Source organism: Poecilia reticulata, linkage group LG22, assembly GCF_000633615.1.
Source record: "Poecilia reticulata strain Guanapo linkage group LG22, Guppy_female_1.0+MT, whole genome shotgun sequence".
NCBI lineage: Eukaryota > Metazoa > Chordata > Actinopteri > Cyprinodontiformes > Poeciliidae > Poecilia > Poecilia reticulata.
Genome location: NC_024352.1, coordinates 7227289 through 7245273, shown reverse-complemented (window position 1 = coordinate 7245273; position 17985 = coordinate 7227289). Strand labels below are relative to the sequence as shown.

Below are 17985 nucleotides of genomic sequence, written 5' to 3'. Positions count from 1 at the left end.
TATATATATATAAAAACAAGTTTTGACTATGTCTATCAAAACTTTCAAAACGTATTAGATAGATGGCTGATAGGGGGAAAAAAGTACGTTTTGAACTAAATTAAAAAGAAACTTGATTGGAGCGGTGGGTCTAGATGTGGCTGAAATGACTCACAGCTCAGGACAGCTTGTTCTGTGGGGCAGCAAAGGCTTCGAAAATAGACACAAACATCTTTCCCTGAACAATTTTCTAATGCTTGTTCGCCTTTCCAGATAATGAGGACCGAGCGTCGTCCCCTCACACAGATGAAAACATGGTCATGCGTAGCGTCTGGTCATGGATCCTGAATTTCTTTTTATTTGAAGCCTTTGATTCGGTTCTGCTTTTTAAAATCTGAACAGCATTTGATCTTTTATCTCTCTCTCTCTCTCTCTCTCTCTCTCTCTCTCTCTCTCTCTCTCTCTCTCTCTCTCTCTCTCACAAGTGGTGGTCGTGTTGTCCTTCGTTCTGTGCTGGCTGCCCTTCCACGTGGGCCGCTACCTGCAGTTCCGCTCCCTGGACGCGCCCTCTCCGCTGCTGTCCGTGCTGTCCGAGTACTGCAGCCTGCTGTCAGTCGTGCTCTTCTATCTGAGCGCGGCGATAAATCCGATCCTCTACAACACCATGTCGTGGAAGTACCGGGTTGCGGCGGCGCGCCTGTTCGGCCTGACCGACGGCCAGCCGTCCCGGTGCCGCACAGCCAGCACCTTGAAGGGCGACGGCTCAAACGGCTGGACAGAATCCACCGTGAGCTTTTGAACCCAACCGTGTCAAGGAGTCAACCCGGAAGCCATCGTTTCTTGTCAGAGAGGGGACAATCTCCAAAGACTTGAAGATGCTTGAAACTGAATTTTTGCGAAAGCTGGTTTTGCTCTTAAATGTTCCGCGACGTGTCAAGATTCTTTCAGCAAGTGCCGTGGAGCGTAAACGACCATCACACCGTCTGGAAATGCTTCTTGGCCTGATAAATGGGATTAAAAAAATAAAAATAAAAAAAAGGAGCATTTTGTACATATAAACCTAAATATCACACACACATCTACAAATGCCTTATACCGTATTCTGGATGACAAAAGGAAGCACTGTAGAATTTTAAAACTCGTCGCATTTCTCTGTACTCCTTCAGAGCGGGGCAGAGGTGCAGGTCGTGTGCAAGCATGTGTGTGTGGCTGTGCAGCAGGCTGTTAGTGAGGCAGACTCTGTGTTCTCCATTATTTCCAAAGACCTGCATGTTGAATTTCCACTCCATGCTTGCGCTGAGCTGATGCTGCAAACAGGGGTCGCGCTCCCTGGCATAAAAAGGGTGTTCTGGTGTTTTAGTGCCTGGACAGCTGTGCTTTAATTGTACTTAACATTTTTTGGATTGAAAGCTTTGTTTTTTGTTTTATTCATAGGGATGGGCTGATTAGGGCTCCGGGGGTCAGTTCGCCCCTTTGCCGATTTGTTTCCTCATTTTCTACCCACTCATTGTCATTTCACCCTTTCCTCCATTTTGTAGCCAGGCACTAATCGTTTCCCACACGGTGGATTTTTCTTGGCGGTAAAATATCATAAATTGGAAATGATAGGTATATCACAAATCAAATCCTATAAAGTTTTAACACAGTGTATATTCGAATTACAAATTAGAAACATTACAAATTGTCTCTATGACAAACAAATTAGGAGACCCCATTGAAAATCCAGTCGTTTGTTAGGAATTGTTCTTTAATCTTTCTGTTGGAAAAAAAGTGACTTATTTGCACCCAGTAACACAATTTTTCTTATTTTGCAAACTAAGCAAAAATATACAAGAACAGTATTGGCTGTGAACTTCTTGTATCCATCTGACAGTCTCTGACATCAGCCTGAGGAAAGTTTGTCCCATTTCTCACTTTTAGCTCTGAAATGTTTTTTTAAGGATTGAAAATCTTAATAAGATCAAGATCTGGGCTTCCACTGTGCCTGGGGTTCTTGACGGTTCTTGGTGAATTTATTCGTGTGTTTTGGGTCATCACCGTGTTTCAGGGCTTCACTGTTACTTAGACTCGGCCTGTGGACTGATTTCCACAGAGTCTGATGGCTGATTTCAAATTCTTTTGAGACCTCCCGAGTCTGTCCACGCTCAAATCTAGTTTTTAACAGGCTCAGGCTTTTAATCTCACCCAGAACTTTTTCTGGTGTGTGTAATATTTTCTGTATGTACGGTAACACATTGCTGCCCTTCCTTCTGCTGCTCAGCTGGCTGAAATAGACTAAAACAGTTTTTTTTGTTGCTCACAAGAAAATTATATTCTATAGTAGGATTGCAGCATTGGGAATAATTGTTTCTAATTGGTTATCAGCAAAAAGAGGAAGATTGTGGAATAACTTTCTCTTTTTAATCTACTTGTACAAACCGGCCCCTCGAATAGATTAGAAGTAAATATCAGACTGTCCATCGCCAAGGGTCCTTCGACCTTAGATTGGTCATCTGAGGTAAAAAAAAAAAAAAAGAGAGAGAGAATCTGAAGAGGCACATGTTTCTTGTTTTCACTAGATTATTATGAAAATAATCATTCTGAACGTACTGTTCTAGAGGTATTAGTCATATGTTTCACTGCACTGCAAAAAACACAAATAGCTTGATTTTCATTTCTAACAGCTAAACTCACGCTGTGATTTGGACACATAGCGTGTTGCAGATTTTACTGTTTCTTACATGCCATCTGAATTCGCTGCCAGCTGAATGCAGATGTGTGATCTACATTCTTCTTGCAGCTCATTTTGGTTTATGAGCGATGCACTAAAAAAACAAAAAAAACACATGGTATTATATATTTTTTAACCACCTTTTCTTTTTTTACTTTTAAGGTTTGTTTCAGCTTTTTCTTTTTTTCCACGACACGTTAAGGTTTTGCCTTCTCGCCACTTCTTCAGGGTTAGTTTTTGAGTAAAATTTTCTACTTTAAAAAGTGAGCGCAAACCACGTTTTGCCCGTTTTCCCTCCAAAATATGCTTGTTCCATCACAAATCATCTTCCGTTTCATATTTTACATCAGAGTGCGTCAGTTGTACATTTGTTAATAAATGGCCTTTTAAAGCATTTGAACTGAAAAAAAAGAGAAAAGAATCGCTTTCTAAATGTGTTATTACAACTGTGTTCAGCAGCCCTGGTTTCTGTCCCTGCTGCTTTTAAAAGTGAATATTATTCAAAGTAAGAAGTGTGGATTAATAAAGAGCCGTGTGCCATGTGTTGTGTCATCCTTTGGATCAATGAACAACCTGTACGCCTTGACGCCGCCCCCGCTTTGGCTCATAGACGCTTTGGACGTCTCGATTGATGATTTGTGCAGCAAATCACCTGGATTTAATACGTGGCCTCTTGGCAGTAAAGAATGTATTTCTGCTAAATGAATTTTTTCCAACTGTATATACTGTCAGCAGGACGATATATTTATTAATGTACTAAATGTATAATGATTAAAAGAAGACAAATAGTTTCATTTCGTTTTGGTTTTTGAAAAAAAAATTGTGGCAGTTATCTGCTGGTTAATGTATCTGTGTTAATTAAAAGAAAACGTGGTCAATTAAAAATAAGACGAGACTGATTTCTTTTATGTTCCATATCTGTACTTACAGACAACAAATGGCAAAACTTGGCAGCATTTTTGTTCCTAGGGGTGTGAGATATAGGGATTTTTTTTTTTAACGATTCCTATATTTGCTCCCGTTTTACCTCATCGTATGACGCTAACCAGCGACACAACAGCGTGAGGTCTGTCGTCTTAGCAGGCATTATGCCTTAGTGACCAAAGGGACTAACGCCAGTCTGTTACTTCACATACCCTTAAAGACTCCAGAGTGGCGGACATCAACAACGGATTAAAGCGTCCCTCATTCAGCAATGAGGTCAACCAGGTACACAAAAACAAAAGGGAGAATCTGTCAAGAATCCTTCCGTACGCCTCAATCCATTACTGGTGTGGAAAGTGTCCAGAGTGTTTCATAAGTTAAAAAATAAAAATCTACTTCCGTCTCATCTAAGCAGAACACCTTCCACGTGGTTGCTGTGCACCCTAGATGGCATTTCAACAATAGCTTTCCTCCCCAAACCCTTTCATTACGGCCAGATCCATGAAGTCCCGTCGACAGATTCTCCCACCCGAGTTGTGGATTTCTGAAGCTCTGAAGCAAAGGTAAATGACTCGACATCAGAGAAAAGGCAGACGGGGTGAATCGAGTCAGGATTTCCGTCGTCCCCGCCTTCCGGAATGTTGCATGTTAGAGACCGATGAGCGCCAGCGCGCAAACGGAAGATCGGCAAATCAGCTGCAGCTGTGGAACAATCACACTCACAGTCACACCTGCTTAGAGGCGCTAAAATGCGTTTCCTCCAGACCAGGTGTTGAAACTCCTCCACCATCAGGCTGCGCAGAAGCATCTCTGTCGGTGTTTGTGCAGAAACGCAGGATGACCACGTCAGGACCGAATGCTGCAAAGATCAGACGCGTAACGTAAGGCGAGGCCCGTCAAGTGGTGACCCACTCCGACAGCCAATGACTTCAAAATGTTTATTTTCAGACATGTGGCCGGCTTAAAGAGCCGTGCTGCCATGTTTGTGTCGGACTCTATGGTGAAGGTAGTGATTGTGTCTTAAAAATAAAAATGACCTGGATGTGTTGTGTCCATCTTACCTTTGTGTGTTTTTCGAGCTACTCCGTCTGGAACCTTGTATGGAGAAGCCGATTGCGGAACGTTCCGTTTTGCATGCAGTGCCGAGGGGCGTGTGTGATTGTCATCACTTTTAAGAAGAGGACAAAAGCAGGTCCATGCAACCAGACGATTTGGATATGTTGTGGTTGCGTTAAGAGATTTGGGTACAGGCAAATGATGTGCATTTTTGATCATTTGTAAATTCATATTGTGATTGGACATCAAATGATGGAGCTTTTTCTTGTAGGAGGAGCTTCCAGTATGGCAGATTTGGGCCCCAGGAGGTACAAAAAGTTCCTTTTTTGAAAAGTCAAATAAAATCTGTGGTGTGCTTCTGTACTCCGACATGGCTTGTTGTAAACTTCAAATCACACTCCTATTGATTATGTGATCGAATTGAATGGAATCACAATAAAACACACTTTTATGCTACAATTCTTGTTTGTGGTCTCAATGTGACAAATCACAGGAAAAGGCAGTACGGATATTTTTTTTGCAAGGCACCAGAAGCTACACTTAAATACATGAAAGCATCGTGTGTAGGAGTTGGAATAAGTATCAACAGGAAACAAAAACAAATGCAATGCAAGTCAGAAAAAATTAAAACATTTATTGGGCATAAATATATTATATATACGCTACCGATACAGTTAAGTCTTACATACATAGGGTAGTATTTGCAAAAATCTATACATTAAAATTGATATGGCAGTTTCTTTTTAATATAATGCATATGAAATTGTCTAACATTTACAATACAAGAAACAAAAATGCATGAACTTCTTTTTTTATGCTTTTTTTCTGTGTCAAATCATAGACCATGACAACATTGGAATGTTTGCTCTAAAATTGTGAGGTAAAAATATCTTTTGTCTTTTATTTGTATTCTCTTCAGAAAATAGTTAAATACCTGTGAGTCTCTGTCAAATTGCCAAATCTCTCAGTCAAAAAAAACCCCTCCACTTACTGTAAAATGTACATTTAAAAAAAAATAAAAGTAAAAAGAAAAAAACTGATCAGAAGGCACAGACGTGGGGTTGCTGGGCTAAAACGTCGTCTCTTATTGTGGACATAGCCACAAAATGTGCAGGACTGGTTGGGGGTCGGGGAGGGGAGTCATGGGGTGAGTGGGTCTCTTAAAAGCTAAACAGCATTTGGAAAACCAACCAAAAAAATGAAAATAATAAAGCCCATAAAGGGATATACAAAACCTATCAGATTGTTCAATACTAAGATAACTGGCCTGCTGGCGACAGAAGGACTCCTCTGCTCTTGCACTGGGGTTTTAAGGCTCAAAGAGGGAAACTAAAGGGGGGGTTAATAAAGACAAGAAAACTCACGTCAACCAGTCAATTAATATGCAACAGTCTAGGCAGACACACAATGAGCATATCTGGCAAAGGCACGGTACCTCGTATGAAGTGTACTTTCCTCAGTGCTGTAGATTGCATTCTGCTGGGAGCGCAGTGCCATGCTCCAGTAATGTCACAGTGATGCCAACGGGAGGATAATGCCAAATGGACGTAACAGTAAGCGTTGGCAGTAGTGTTTTTTTGTTTTTGTAATAGAGCAAAGGATCCGTTGCCTCCCACTCGTAACCTCGTCACGTCGAATGCTCGTCATAAAAAAAGTGCTTCAACTCTTGTTAGTCATAATGCGTTTACCATTTTTACTCTATAACTCTATAGATATCTCTGTATATTATCTCTTAGCAAAACACTGGATTAAAAAAAAAAAGAAAAAGGAAACAAAAGAAGAAGAAAACTCTACCGATACACCAGCAACAACTAACCCAATAAGGAATTGTCAAACTATTTTTGTTGACATCAGGCCATGGGGCAGTTCACCCCTTTGGCTAATTCATGCCTCTGTTCTGAAACCCTTTTTACCATTTTATTTGCACCCGTCTAATTAAACCGCTGCAAATCTGCCTGTGTTTCGTTGTCGTCGCGTCTTTGTCGTAAATTAGAGATAAGGGATTATAAAAATGCTTCAGTCTGACAAACATTTTTATTACAGTGGCTCTTAAATGTGTACATATCCACAGGTTTGTAATCTACGTCTTGTACTATTCGACTGGGTATAAACTGGTTACGTAATTCACACCTGCTTTCAATTATAGCGCATTATTTGCTCATTAGCATCTTTTTGCAAAGGCTATGGTTTGAAGAGGGTTTATAAAAGATCAAAATGACCTGATTGTACGTGGATATAGTTTAGGAGAAGGGGACAAAGATTTATTTAGCACCATTAAGAAAGCTTCAGCAGAAAGTGTAAGACGGTAGCGACTTTATAAAAACCTGTTCTTTCTCCAAAACGATTGAAAAGGCAAGAAATAAAATAGTCAGTTGGCCAGTGCAGATCCCAGGAAACCAGCACCACCAGTGGATGAAGCCGGAGGACTAATTGAGATCAACCTCTTACAACAGTCTCTTGGCTACCAAGTAGAGTCACAAGACAAAAGGATTTTCTTCCAATGAAAAGTTCCAGTTGCATCCAAGTTCTCCCCATAAACCTGCGGAAGAACGTGTACTTAACTACAGTGAAACAGTGGTGACAGTTACCTTCTTTCAGCTGAGATTTTCATCAAGGTAGGTGAAATTGTGAACAGCTTTTAACACAACTTGGCTCTAATTTCAGGCGTCTACTGACAAAAGGGAGTCTCGGTATCCTCATCGCAGCGTGTCCAAGCAAACATCCAAGACAAGAAAATTAAAGCTCTGAAACAACCAAACTAAGCCCAGATCTGCTTTGCTGACAGACACAGAATTGTATTATTTCAAGAAAACCTCATTATTCAACCTTTATATGTAGTTTTTAGCCCCTTACATTCTTCAGATGAATCACATGGGATACATTTCACATTATACATAAAAACAATTGATAAAGTACAAACCCCAGGAATCCTAACAGGAGTCTGTACACTTTTGAGAGCCACTGTAAGTATCTAAGATTTTAATGTCAACTCTATTCCCATTTATTACAACTTGAACACGACTCAGGTTTTGGCCAACTGACTGCTAGAAAACAAGACAGGATCAAATGAAAATAGTTAAAGGTCTTCCTCATGTAAAGATGTTTATTGAAGTTATAAACCTACATTTCGTTCCACAAGACCATCAGATCTAGGAAGTTTCTTTAAATTGTAGGTTGACAAGTGATACGATGGTGCGTTCAATGGCACCAATTCACACAGAAAACGTGGAGTCGAAAACAACCAAACATGCAAAGGTACGAAACGGCGAACGGGCGAAATAACCAGCACCCATCGTCATCTGCCTGAAATCGTCATGTTTTTTTTTTTGTTTGTTTGTTTTCTTTAAATTTAAATGTGAAATTAGTTTTAAAAAAAAATTCTACAAAGTACGGGGTCTTGACATTTCTTTAAAAATGGCACAATTTTGCTTTATAAGACACAATAAAAAACATTATATAAAATTAAAAAAAGCGTAATCACAGATCAAGTTAATGTTTTGTTCCATTTGAGAGAGCAATACTAACAATAATAGTTGTAATGATGTGCTGTTACAGAAGAACATCACAGAACCCTCAAGACGGCTGCAATATCTAGAGATTAAAAAATAAAAAAAAGACTGCACTTTGGCATTAAAAACTGTAAAATAAGATATCAGAAGCTTCAATATAACACTATTCAGAACAGGAAAAAAAAAAAAGCCAAAGGCAGAAATATTCATCCCCATACGAAGGAACTTGAAGTGACACTAAGGTCTGGCTTGCTACATGTGTCTCTAAGCGTTACAAAAACCCATCGGCATTTGGTTACATGTCTGAAATGGTAATGCATGAACTGATGAGCAAGAGAAATACTTAAAGGGTTACTGAGATAAGGAATGCTGGCCTTAATCATACAATCTAACATACATCCATTAAAAAAAAAAAAAAAAAACATGCTACAAGAAAAAAATTAGTATATAACTACACTTGTCTCTTAATCTTTAAACAATAAATAAATGAAGATTGCACTGTAATTGGCATGTAAAGTACTGTATGCAAATATATAGTATAAATAAAACCTAGAAAAGGACTCTACCTTGACTTTCCCCATCAACTTTGGCAAATTTTTTTTTTTTTTGTAGTTTTTTTTTTCTTTTTGTTTTTTTTTTTTCTGAGCTAGTAAAACGCTTTGCTTACCGACACATACGAAGCAAGGCACAGCGAGGACAGAGGGCGAGATGCAGCGTCAAGAGGGAAGAAGAAGGAGGAAGGCGGGGAAAAAGGATGGTCAATATGATGATGGTGACGACAGCTATGGGGACGACGGGATTAGAGCTCCCCCTCTGTAAGGCCTTATCCCTGAGGTACGTCACAGGCTGCCACTCAGAGCTAAATCCAAACCTCTGCCTCCTGTCGGGTCTCGCCACCAAGCCCCAACCCAGCTGAAGTAGGCATGTTTCACATTAGTAATGCAGATCGGGGTGGCTTCTTTGGACTACAGAAGATAAAACACGGTTTGTACCTTGGCTTTGATGTAAAAGATTTGCTGGGAGGAGCAGACATGAGGCGGGACACGGAGGTCAGGGGGAAGATGGGGGGGCTGTTTCGTATGTCACAATGCCCTGTTCTGTTGAGCTGTGTCCTGTCCAAGGCTTTGTTTGGTTAGTGAAGATTAGTTCAAGTCCTCAGAGATCATGTCCGTCTGAGAAGAGATCACAGACTTGCTACCGCTCTGATTACATGTCAATAAAGCACCTTTTAATAGAGAAAGAGCAAGAGATGTGGAGGAAGCAGAGAGACAGGATGGACTGAAAGCAGGCGAGAAGTAGGCAGAGCCAAAGAGAAAAAACAAAAAGAAAAAAGGGAGATTAAGTACAAATATTCAGGAGATGCAAAAAGAGTGGAAGAGTCTTTAAATGTGTTGATTCACAGAACGCGCTACGAGGAGGAACAGCTTCAGCGTTTGTGCTAAATGTCTGGAGAACAAAGCGCAAGCTAACTTCTAATGGCTTTTCCCAGTTTGCAAACGTGGATCGTAGAGAAGGGCGCCGACACGCTGCTGGCACCTCCAGATAGAGAGGTTGAAGTTATAACATCTGAGAAGGCAGAACCCCCCCTAGGGTCTTACAAAGGATCAAACATGTGCTGGGCCAACTCCTTCCTAAGAAAAGCAACAGGCGATTGCGATCCCAGCCCGTTTTCCTGGAGTCTACAAATGCCCGACGTAAGGTCCAGATTCTGACCTAAGAGTGGTATTTAAAAGATTGCTGAGGTCCTGTCCAAAGATTAGAAGCAGTTAATACCTTACTTAAAGTCTCTCGGCACATAGATTTAGCATGAACTCGGCGTTAGGTGATCCCGGAAGCGGGTGCTAACAGCTAGCCCAACAAAGGATAGACTGGAGTGAATTTCTACGTCTTAAAACAACTCCAATCTAAAAGTAACAACTCATGTGTTTGATGGAAACACGAGCTATTAACCTTTAAACTTGAGAAACTTTACACAGAGGAAAAGTTTGGAGGCAGTGCACCTGAACAAACTATTTTACTCTGCTACGGCGTGCACTGTGTCAGGACTTCAGTTTGTCAAAACAAAAACTGGATTCTTAGCTTTTCAAAAAGATATTTCCAAGATCTCGTCTTGTTTCATTTGAGCCATTTGAAAAGCATTTGAATAAATCACTTTTGGGTTTTCCAGATCGGAGTTGTTTTGAAAACAGCAGAGGTCCGCTTCAGTCTCCGCCCCTCCTAGACTAGTCATTAGCTTCTGCCTCGGGCACCAACTAATCTGGATTCATGCTACATGGAAAACGCCAAGGCACTTGTCTGCTGTAAGGAAAACACGAACTGCCTAAAAATTTTTTAACAGAACCCAACTTTAAACATTCTGAACTATCCCTTTTAGCGCAAATTGCTAAAACTGACCTCAGAGCTTCTACTTTTGAGCACCTATTTCACTCCTTCCCCCCCTTTTACGTTTCAACCTTACTTTGCCATCATTTTTCACACTAAAATACACGTTTTTCCATTTTTTCTCTCGGATACTATGAAATCACAGGATAGCAGCATCTTACACCACAAACGGATTGCATCACTTTGGTAGCTGAATGTGCGAGTGGCAAAAGCTGAGCAGATACGACTGTCTTCAAAACTGAAACTAATTTTTTTTTCCTCATTGTCCTTGCAAATGTGTAGTTCCGTATGCGTGCATGGTTATGTACAGAGGTTCGCATGTGCAAGTGTTTGTGTTTTGGTCAGGCGATTGTTTTGTCCTGACCGACAGCCTGCAGAGAAGGAACAAACTGAATAAGTAGGAAAAGCTAAAGCTTTAAAGGCCTACATTTGAATATGGCTGAATGAATACAGACCGCAGCGAAATAAAAGTAAGGCAATGACGGCAGAGAAATATATATGTTTTCTACTGAATAATGTAGACATATAAAATGAAAAAAAAAAAAAAACAACATGCAAGTCAGTATGAGGAGCAAGTGTTTCGCTCACACTTATTTTAAGGCTTGATTATCAGTTTTCTTTCCCAACTGAGGTACAGCCAAGATGAAGCTTCCCTCAACAGAAATCCTTAACAAAAGAGACAAACGCGACAGCGGTGTAGAACAAAAATGACACCAAACCGAGTAAAGGGAGAGGAAAAAATTGAGAAGCCTGAATCAATACTTTGACTACAAAAAAAAATTGTTTAAAAAAAAAAAAAATCGACATATATAGCCTTAAAAGTACATCTCAAGTGTTTTGATTTCATTCTGTTCTTTCATAGACATTTGTAAAAAGTTCATTTCTGTGATTTACTCTTTTGATTTCGCTTTCTATCCTATAGTTAAAAAAAAATTCCCTCACTTCATGAAGAAGTACTGTAGCAGGCAGGCGATGAGGATGGACAGGCCGGCGAACACGCACACGATCAGCGCCGCGAAGCGCTCGTCGCTCGAGATCAGGCCCACCCCCTTGCCCGTTTCCAAAGCGCCGTGGTCTCCCGACGACGGCGACTCCTGGCGGCGCAGCGTGAAGAGGGAGGAGGGGCTCAGCGGCCCGCACAGCTCCTGGTGCGAGTCCCGGCACTGGCGGCAGGCGCCGACGCGGAAACGATAGTCTGTGTTTGCCTGAAGACTGGAAACTTGGAACGAAGCTTCGTCTCCCTTAAAAATCTGTGGGGAAAACAAGAGAGTATGAATTGACATTGGTTGTAGTAAAGTGGAGAGATAGAAAGGGAAGTAAGAGTAAGCTTCTGAATATGCTTCACTTAAAAATCTTTGGCGACATTATTTGAAGGGGTGTGCATAAGCATTACATAACACCTGTCAGAAAGATGAAGGAGTCTTCGTGAACGCTTATGACTGTCATGAAGTGTTATTCGGTGAACGATGACACTTAACGCAAAGCTGACTGTTTTTTTTATTGACTTTTCATGCAAGTTTTAATTAAATTTTGCATTAAAAGGTTCATTATTTCCTGAATAATGCAGTCGAAACTTTTAATGAACATTCAATGCAACTTTTAGTGCATTAAAAGTGTCATTATTTGCCAAATGAAATGAAATATTTCAACTAGGGGGAACGACGATGTTTCCAACATACCAATAGAGCTACAATGGAATAGTTTGCGTTAGGTGCTAGAATGACAAAGACATTTTTTTCAAGACTTGAGCTAAAAATGTTAGTCTCTCGATGCACAAAGTTGACCCAAAAGAGTACGTGGGTCGGTACCGCAGCAAAAGATGGTGGCACAAGTTGACTGACATGTGCTACACAAAAAGGCAAAGAGGTTCGTAAAACATGTTGAAAACATTGTATCCTACTACCTCGATCTCAACATTAAGGCATTACTTTGCTATATAAAATCCCAATGCATAAAAGTTTGGGGTTGAAACGCTAAATGGTGAAACGCTCGACCGAGACGAACGCTTCATCAAAGAAGATAAACGTTCTGGTGAGAAAAAAATAAATCCATCAGTATGCGTCCGATCTCTTCGCACAATTAAATAAACATAAACAGAGACCAGTTGTGCTCGTATCCACATGGTCTGAAAGACTCGGCCGTCTCCCTCCAACCATTCGCTAATCCAATTACAGAAGATGACACAAGGGGGAATATTAATGTCCGTTTCTCTGCTCATCTTTACAGCCGTCACATTTCGACAGGAACTCGAAATCTTTTTCAGCTGCCACAAGTCATTGAAATTCCTGCAGTATCTCTTAGCAAATACCATCACTCAGGGGAAGTGAGTGAACATAAAAAGTGTCAGCATTCATATTTTTTCCTTTCTCTTCCAATATGTAAATTTCTATCGAGGCATGTGTGCGTTTTATTTATCCACGTGCAATTTTGCAGCTGAACGTGTCCCTTCCCATCCGAGGAAGACCAAATTTTAAAAAATCACCACTGAAGATTAGAAATATTTTCCCTATGCAATTCCGGAGAGGTAAGAAAGAATCGAGCAATCAAAGAGAAGCTCTGGACCAGAGAGACGGCGGCTCCCAGCTCCGCCCTTTAAGCTGCACTCTGTTGCACGCGTGTCTTTGTGTGGGGAAAGAGACGAACCTGTTTGTATTCAGACTCGCGCCCCGCCAGCATCTGGAGCACGTAGTTCACAGAGTCTCCTCTCATTGGTGGGACCGTCTCCCATGTCACCTCGCACACGTTCCCCTCCAGCTGGTGAATCCTGGGGGCTGTCGGAACGGAAAAGTGAAGGATTTTAAGAAAATTGGAAACATACCAGTTAAAGTTCTCACTCTGCCAAAAAATCGCAAAACGAATAATAAAATTACAATAAATAAAGCGGCCTCGAGTTGTCTTAATGCAAACCTCAAAGCACAAAAAGTACACTTTTCCTCTGGGAAAACCATCATTTAACACACTGCACTGAAAACTCTTATAATGTCTAGTGCTTTGCGAACAACACCACAAAGTTTTTTACACTTTTGTGATCACAAGAGTATCATTATATTACTCATCGCCTCCAATGATTAATTGCTTAGTGGATATAAATTGACATGCAGATCAAGTCCATGGGCTGACATGTCTGACCGCACATGCTTTGACTTATTTTGAAGACAAACACAATAACTAAATCTAATTATTCCAATCATCCACACTGTTGTTACCATGTTGGGTTTTTTTTTTTTTTTTTTTTTTTTTTTTAACAAAACCAACCAATAAACTCTTTCAAAAAAGCTTTAAATAAACAGTAATAATATACAAGAGTGCCGGTTGATCATAATCAATGTTAAAGGTATTGTGTCTATGTTTTATTCAGAATGCTCCGAGTACTTTTATCCACTTCAAGCATTCGACATGCTGAGGGGAGTGACTGTTCATCAGTGCATGAGATAATATCATGTCATTATTGGACGGAAGAGTTGTGATGCTCATGACGTGAATTTTTTTTCCTTTTGAAATCTCCTAAACAAATCAGTGGCAGCCTGGCTTAGATGGAGATCAAATCAACAATTGGTATTTTTCATTTGACGCTGAAACACAAGTTAGCTACATTAACTAAACACATTAAAGAAACACAGCTTCTTTTGATTGGAAGATTGAGAGAAGCTTACCCTTGATGGCGGGGGGTAGAGACTTGGTGGTGCAGAAAGTATGTGTGTCGGAGAACGGACCCTCCCCGGCGTCACTGAGTGCCTGTATTCTGAAGCTGTAGCTGCTGGACTCAATCAGTCGTTGGACTTTGTAGGTGTGGCTGGGACCGTGGTAGATCGTCACAAACCTGGGAAACCACGCAGAGGAGAAATGACGAGTGGCCAGACGAAGCAAATAAAACATTTCCGAAACAATTCTTAAGCCAACTGTGGCTGATACAAAGATAGAAGACAGTCGGCTTTACATGAAACTTCTTAAGATACTTTAGATAAGCACAGGTATGCTATATTCTACCTAAACAAATATGTTCTCTATCTAAACCAGTGTTTTATTTAGATTTCTGACCAATAAGAAGAAAATTGTCCCACAGAGCTAGTTGTAGTTGCTAGAGGTCTCAATAGCCATTGCCTATTTCTTTCAAGCTCTGACAATTGCAAATCTCCACAAATCTCCATCATAAGCGATTGTAATTCATTTTAAGCCACCATCTTGGTTTTAAAAAACCCCCCACAACTTTACGTATAGGCCTGTAAAACCAAGAACAGAAGGAGAGAAATATTCCAGGCTGCCTAGCTGAACGGCTTGAAGGAATATAGTAGAGAATCTGTACGTCAAAAAAAAAAACGTGGATATGAGCTGGAAAGGGGATATTTATCGATGCAATCAGTTTTTCCAGGAAAGAGGCGAGAAATAAAGCAGTGGAAGAGAAAGACGAGTGACGTGCGCACAAAGAAGATGGGTCACACGAGGGGAGTGCGAATAAGAGGATGTGGCAGGGTGAGAGAGGAATGATGAAGGAAGGATATTCAAGAGATGATGAGAAGCTGAATAGAAGAAAAAGAAGCAAGAGGAAAAAAAACAACAAAATGAGATGGGCTCTTTATTAGCTGTACTACAGAAAGATGGAGTACTACCGTCTCAGGCTGATAATGTAGCGTTATTAATTCTTGCACACAAAGCTGAACTGGATCCCTAAACCAAAAACTTACCCAACACAAACAGATTAGAGTTTGAGTTGGAAATATAAACGCATAAAGAAAATGGATGCATCGTCTGGTCCGTCAGGAGCCGTGACCCGTTTGTGTCGATTGCATTAGGCTAAAAGGCAGCGTGTCAAAACAATTAATGCATAGAGCTACTAATGTCACAGCCCAACTCGGTCAATTTGCCAGCACACAGTTAATGTAGCCAACGGCAAACCTTGGTTCAGAGCCAAAGTGCGGTCGTAGCAGCATCTGTTTTGTTCTGCAACGTTTCTGGCTGTAATGAGTTTGGCTTTCGCATTTTGTCTTTTCAAAATGAATCTATAATTCACAAGTTTGAGCCGACGTGCCTCAGCAGTGCTTGCAGACGGTATTTTCTTCTGAATCCATAAATTATGCTTTGGATCCTGATCTTAAAGATCGACAGTCAACAACGCCAGGTGGCGTTTAGAAATCATCTTCGAAATGTAAAACTCATTTTTCAGTTCATGAATTTAGACGGTGATGTTATAATTACTTTTTGCAGGGATACAAATCAGACAGCTATTGTCGCAGAATGAGCAGCATAATGACTTGACTCCGAGTTGACGGGAAAAACAAAAAGGTTTCATGTACAAAATCAAATAAAACTGGCTTTAGAATAACTGGTGGTTAAGCAGTAAAACTGCTTTGGTGGGAAAAAAATCCTCTTGGAGGCATTGCAGTGAAGTTGATCACAAACAAAAACACAACAACAAGTCTCTCACTTGTGGGTGTGCATGGCGTCTTTTTAAATTACTTTAAATAATCCACCTGTCAGCCAGGAGTTGAACATTAGAAAAGGGTTGCAGTTCAGATCTAATATGCGCTCCATCTCCATCAGTCAGCAGCTGGACATGTAGCTTCCCTACCTTACATCATCAAAAGTTCTCTTTGTCTCCATTAAGAAAAAATAAATACATAAAAAAACAGAAAAATGATTAAGGTCAAAAACAAACCTAGTTTTTATAAAGCAAAATGGTCCACCGCAGGCATTATCAATACTTTAGGTATATTTTGTGATTAAGTTACGATTAAATCCAGCCAAAACAAATCGCTTGCCAAACACTGATTACGTTGCAAAAAAAAAAAAAATGTATCAGCTACAATTAAGATTTGCAACAGAGATTACACTGGGATATTTTCAGTAGGCACAGGAAAGTGTGATGATTGGCAACAAACGGTTAAACTTCAAAAAGGCTGAAGGGAAGAAAGACGGAGGCAATGAAACCTTTAGATAAATCCTGGCGATGGATGAAAACATGGACAGGTCAAACGCAGACGCAGCCGACGCAGTGTTTTGTCCACCTGCATTCTTCTTAAGAATCCTTTGTGTTGGATGGTTTAATCCTCCTCTGAACTGTACAACAACCCATTACCGTCTCATCCTTTCAACTCGTAATGTCCCTGGCAGAAGGCCTTTGGGGTAACGCAGATATGGAAAATGGGAACCGAGAAAAAAGCTCTTATAGAGGGAAAACACAGCAGAATTGCGAAAATGAGGGAACATGCAGTAATGGAAGGAATTAACTGGACGCTGGAAGGAAATATAAAAGTACACAAAAAAACAAGAAAAAAAATTGGAAAGGCAATAGGAAGGAAGAGAGAAGTAAAAAGAAGTAAATATTGTGAATATATGACAAAACTATTTTGTCTCGTCTAATACAGTCAAAGAAAAATAAATATGCCTGGATGCACAAGGGAAAAATATGCTGAGAGATGGATAGGAAAACAGATTCTAATGTCTCCCGAGGTTCTGATATTGTAAGCATGCCAACAGATGAAATGAGATTCATAAGCAGGAATTAGATCAGAGGACAATCAGAGAAACAACTAAAGACATTACAGAGGACAGCCAAAGTCAAAAACGATTAATGGAAAATCCCAAATTATATTTGGAGAAACTGCGGCTGGATATTCAAGATATTTGTTTGCAAAGCTCGCAATTTTTGAGCTTTCACAATCTTCTTGGTTGTTTTGAGAATCTCGCGTCTGGTTGCCTTATTAATATTAAAAAAATAAGACAATCATGACAGTTCACTTTGACGCAATGTGATTAGGGAACAAAGGAGGATGTGAAAGAGCCAACTCAATCTGAAGATTGAGTTGTTTTGTACGAAATTCAAAATTTCGTACAAAACATCTCCCGTCATTCACGCAAAATTATAGGTTTTATTTAGGTTGATAAATAATTTTAAAACTTCAATTACCATAAAAAAAATAAAAGAGCACTCGTTTTCTAGGCAGGTTGATATTTCATCTATCTTCGCTGGGCAACAGAAACAATTTTCTCTCGCTATATGTTTTGACAAACAATGTAAGAGTTTCAAAAAAAACAAAAAACAAATTACTTGCTAATATTAAACCAATTCTGGATATGCTGACCAAAAGGAGGGAGATTTTGTTGACTACAATTAGGCCTGTCATGCTAAATTTTGCTGGACGATTGTCTACAAAATTATTGCGATAAACGATAATATTGTTTCAAGACCAAAAGAACACATAACACTGGAACTGATAAACTGAAACAAAACAACCAAAAACAAAAATAAAATGGATTCTCAGTCTCCATTAACAAAAAACGTACTTGAATAAAAAAAACTAAACAACAAAGCCAAAGTGGAAATAAATACTGCATTCAACCAAAAGAGTGCAGATTATGAAGTCTGTATACTATATTGCCCTTCAGTAATCACTAGATTTAAATAGAGAAGATGGGCACATCCGACTA

The 17985-nt window shown here is 40.0% G+C and overlaps 2 protein-coding genes across 6 annotated transcripts in view; one reads left to right on the top strand and one right to left on the bottom strand.

The window, feature by feature from the left end:
• ghsra (growth hormone secretagogue receptor a) overlaps positions 1-5084 on the top strand; it is a 7955-nt gene extending 2871 nt beyond the window's left edge. The window contains exon 2 of the mRNA XM_008399212.2: positions 465-5084. Within this exon, the coding sequence (XP_008397434.1) occupies positions 465-778 (314 nt within the window). The 3' untranslated portion in view covers positions 779-5084. The remainder of the gene's footprint in view (positions 1-464) is intronic.
• Positions 5085-5283: 199 nt separating this feature from the next.
• fndc3ba (fibronectin type III domain containing 3Ba) overlaps positions 5284-17985 on the bottom strand; it is a 103987-nt gene continuing 91285 nt past the window's right edge. For all 5 annotated transcript variants that reach the window (XM_008399213.1, XM_008399215.1, XM_008399217.1 and 2 more), the window contains 3 exons: positions 14214-14380; positions 13204-13331; positions 5284-11810 (listed from right to left, as the gene is read on the bottom strand). In XM_008399213.1, coding sequence (XP_008397435.1) covers positions 11499-11810; positions 13204-13331; positions 14214-14380 — 607 coding nt within the window. In that variant the 3' untranslated portion in view covers positions 5284-11498. The remainder of the gene's footprint in view (positions 11811-13203; positions 13332-14213; positions 14381-17985) is intronic.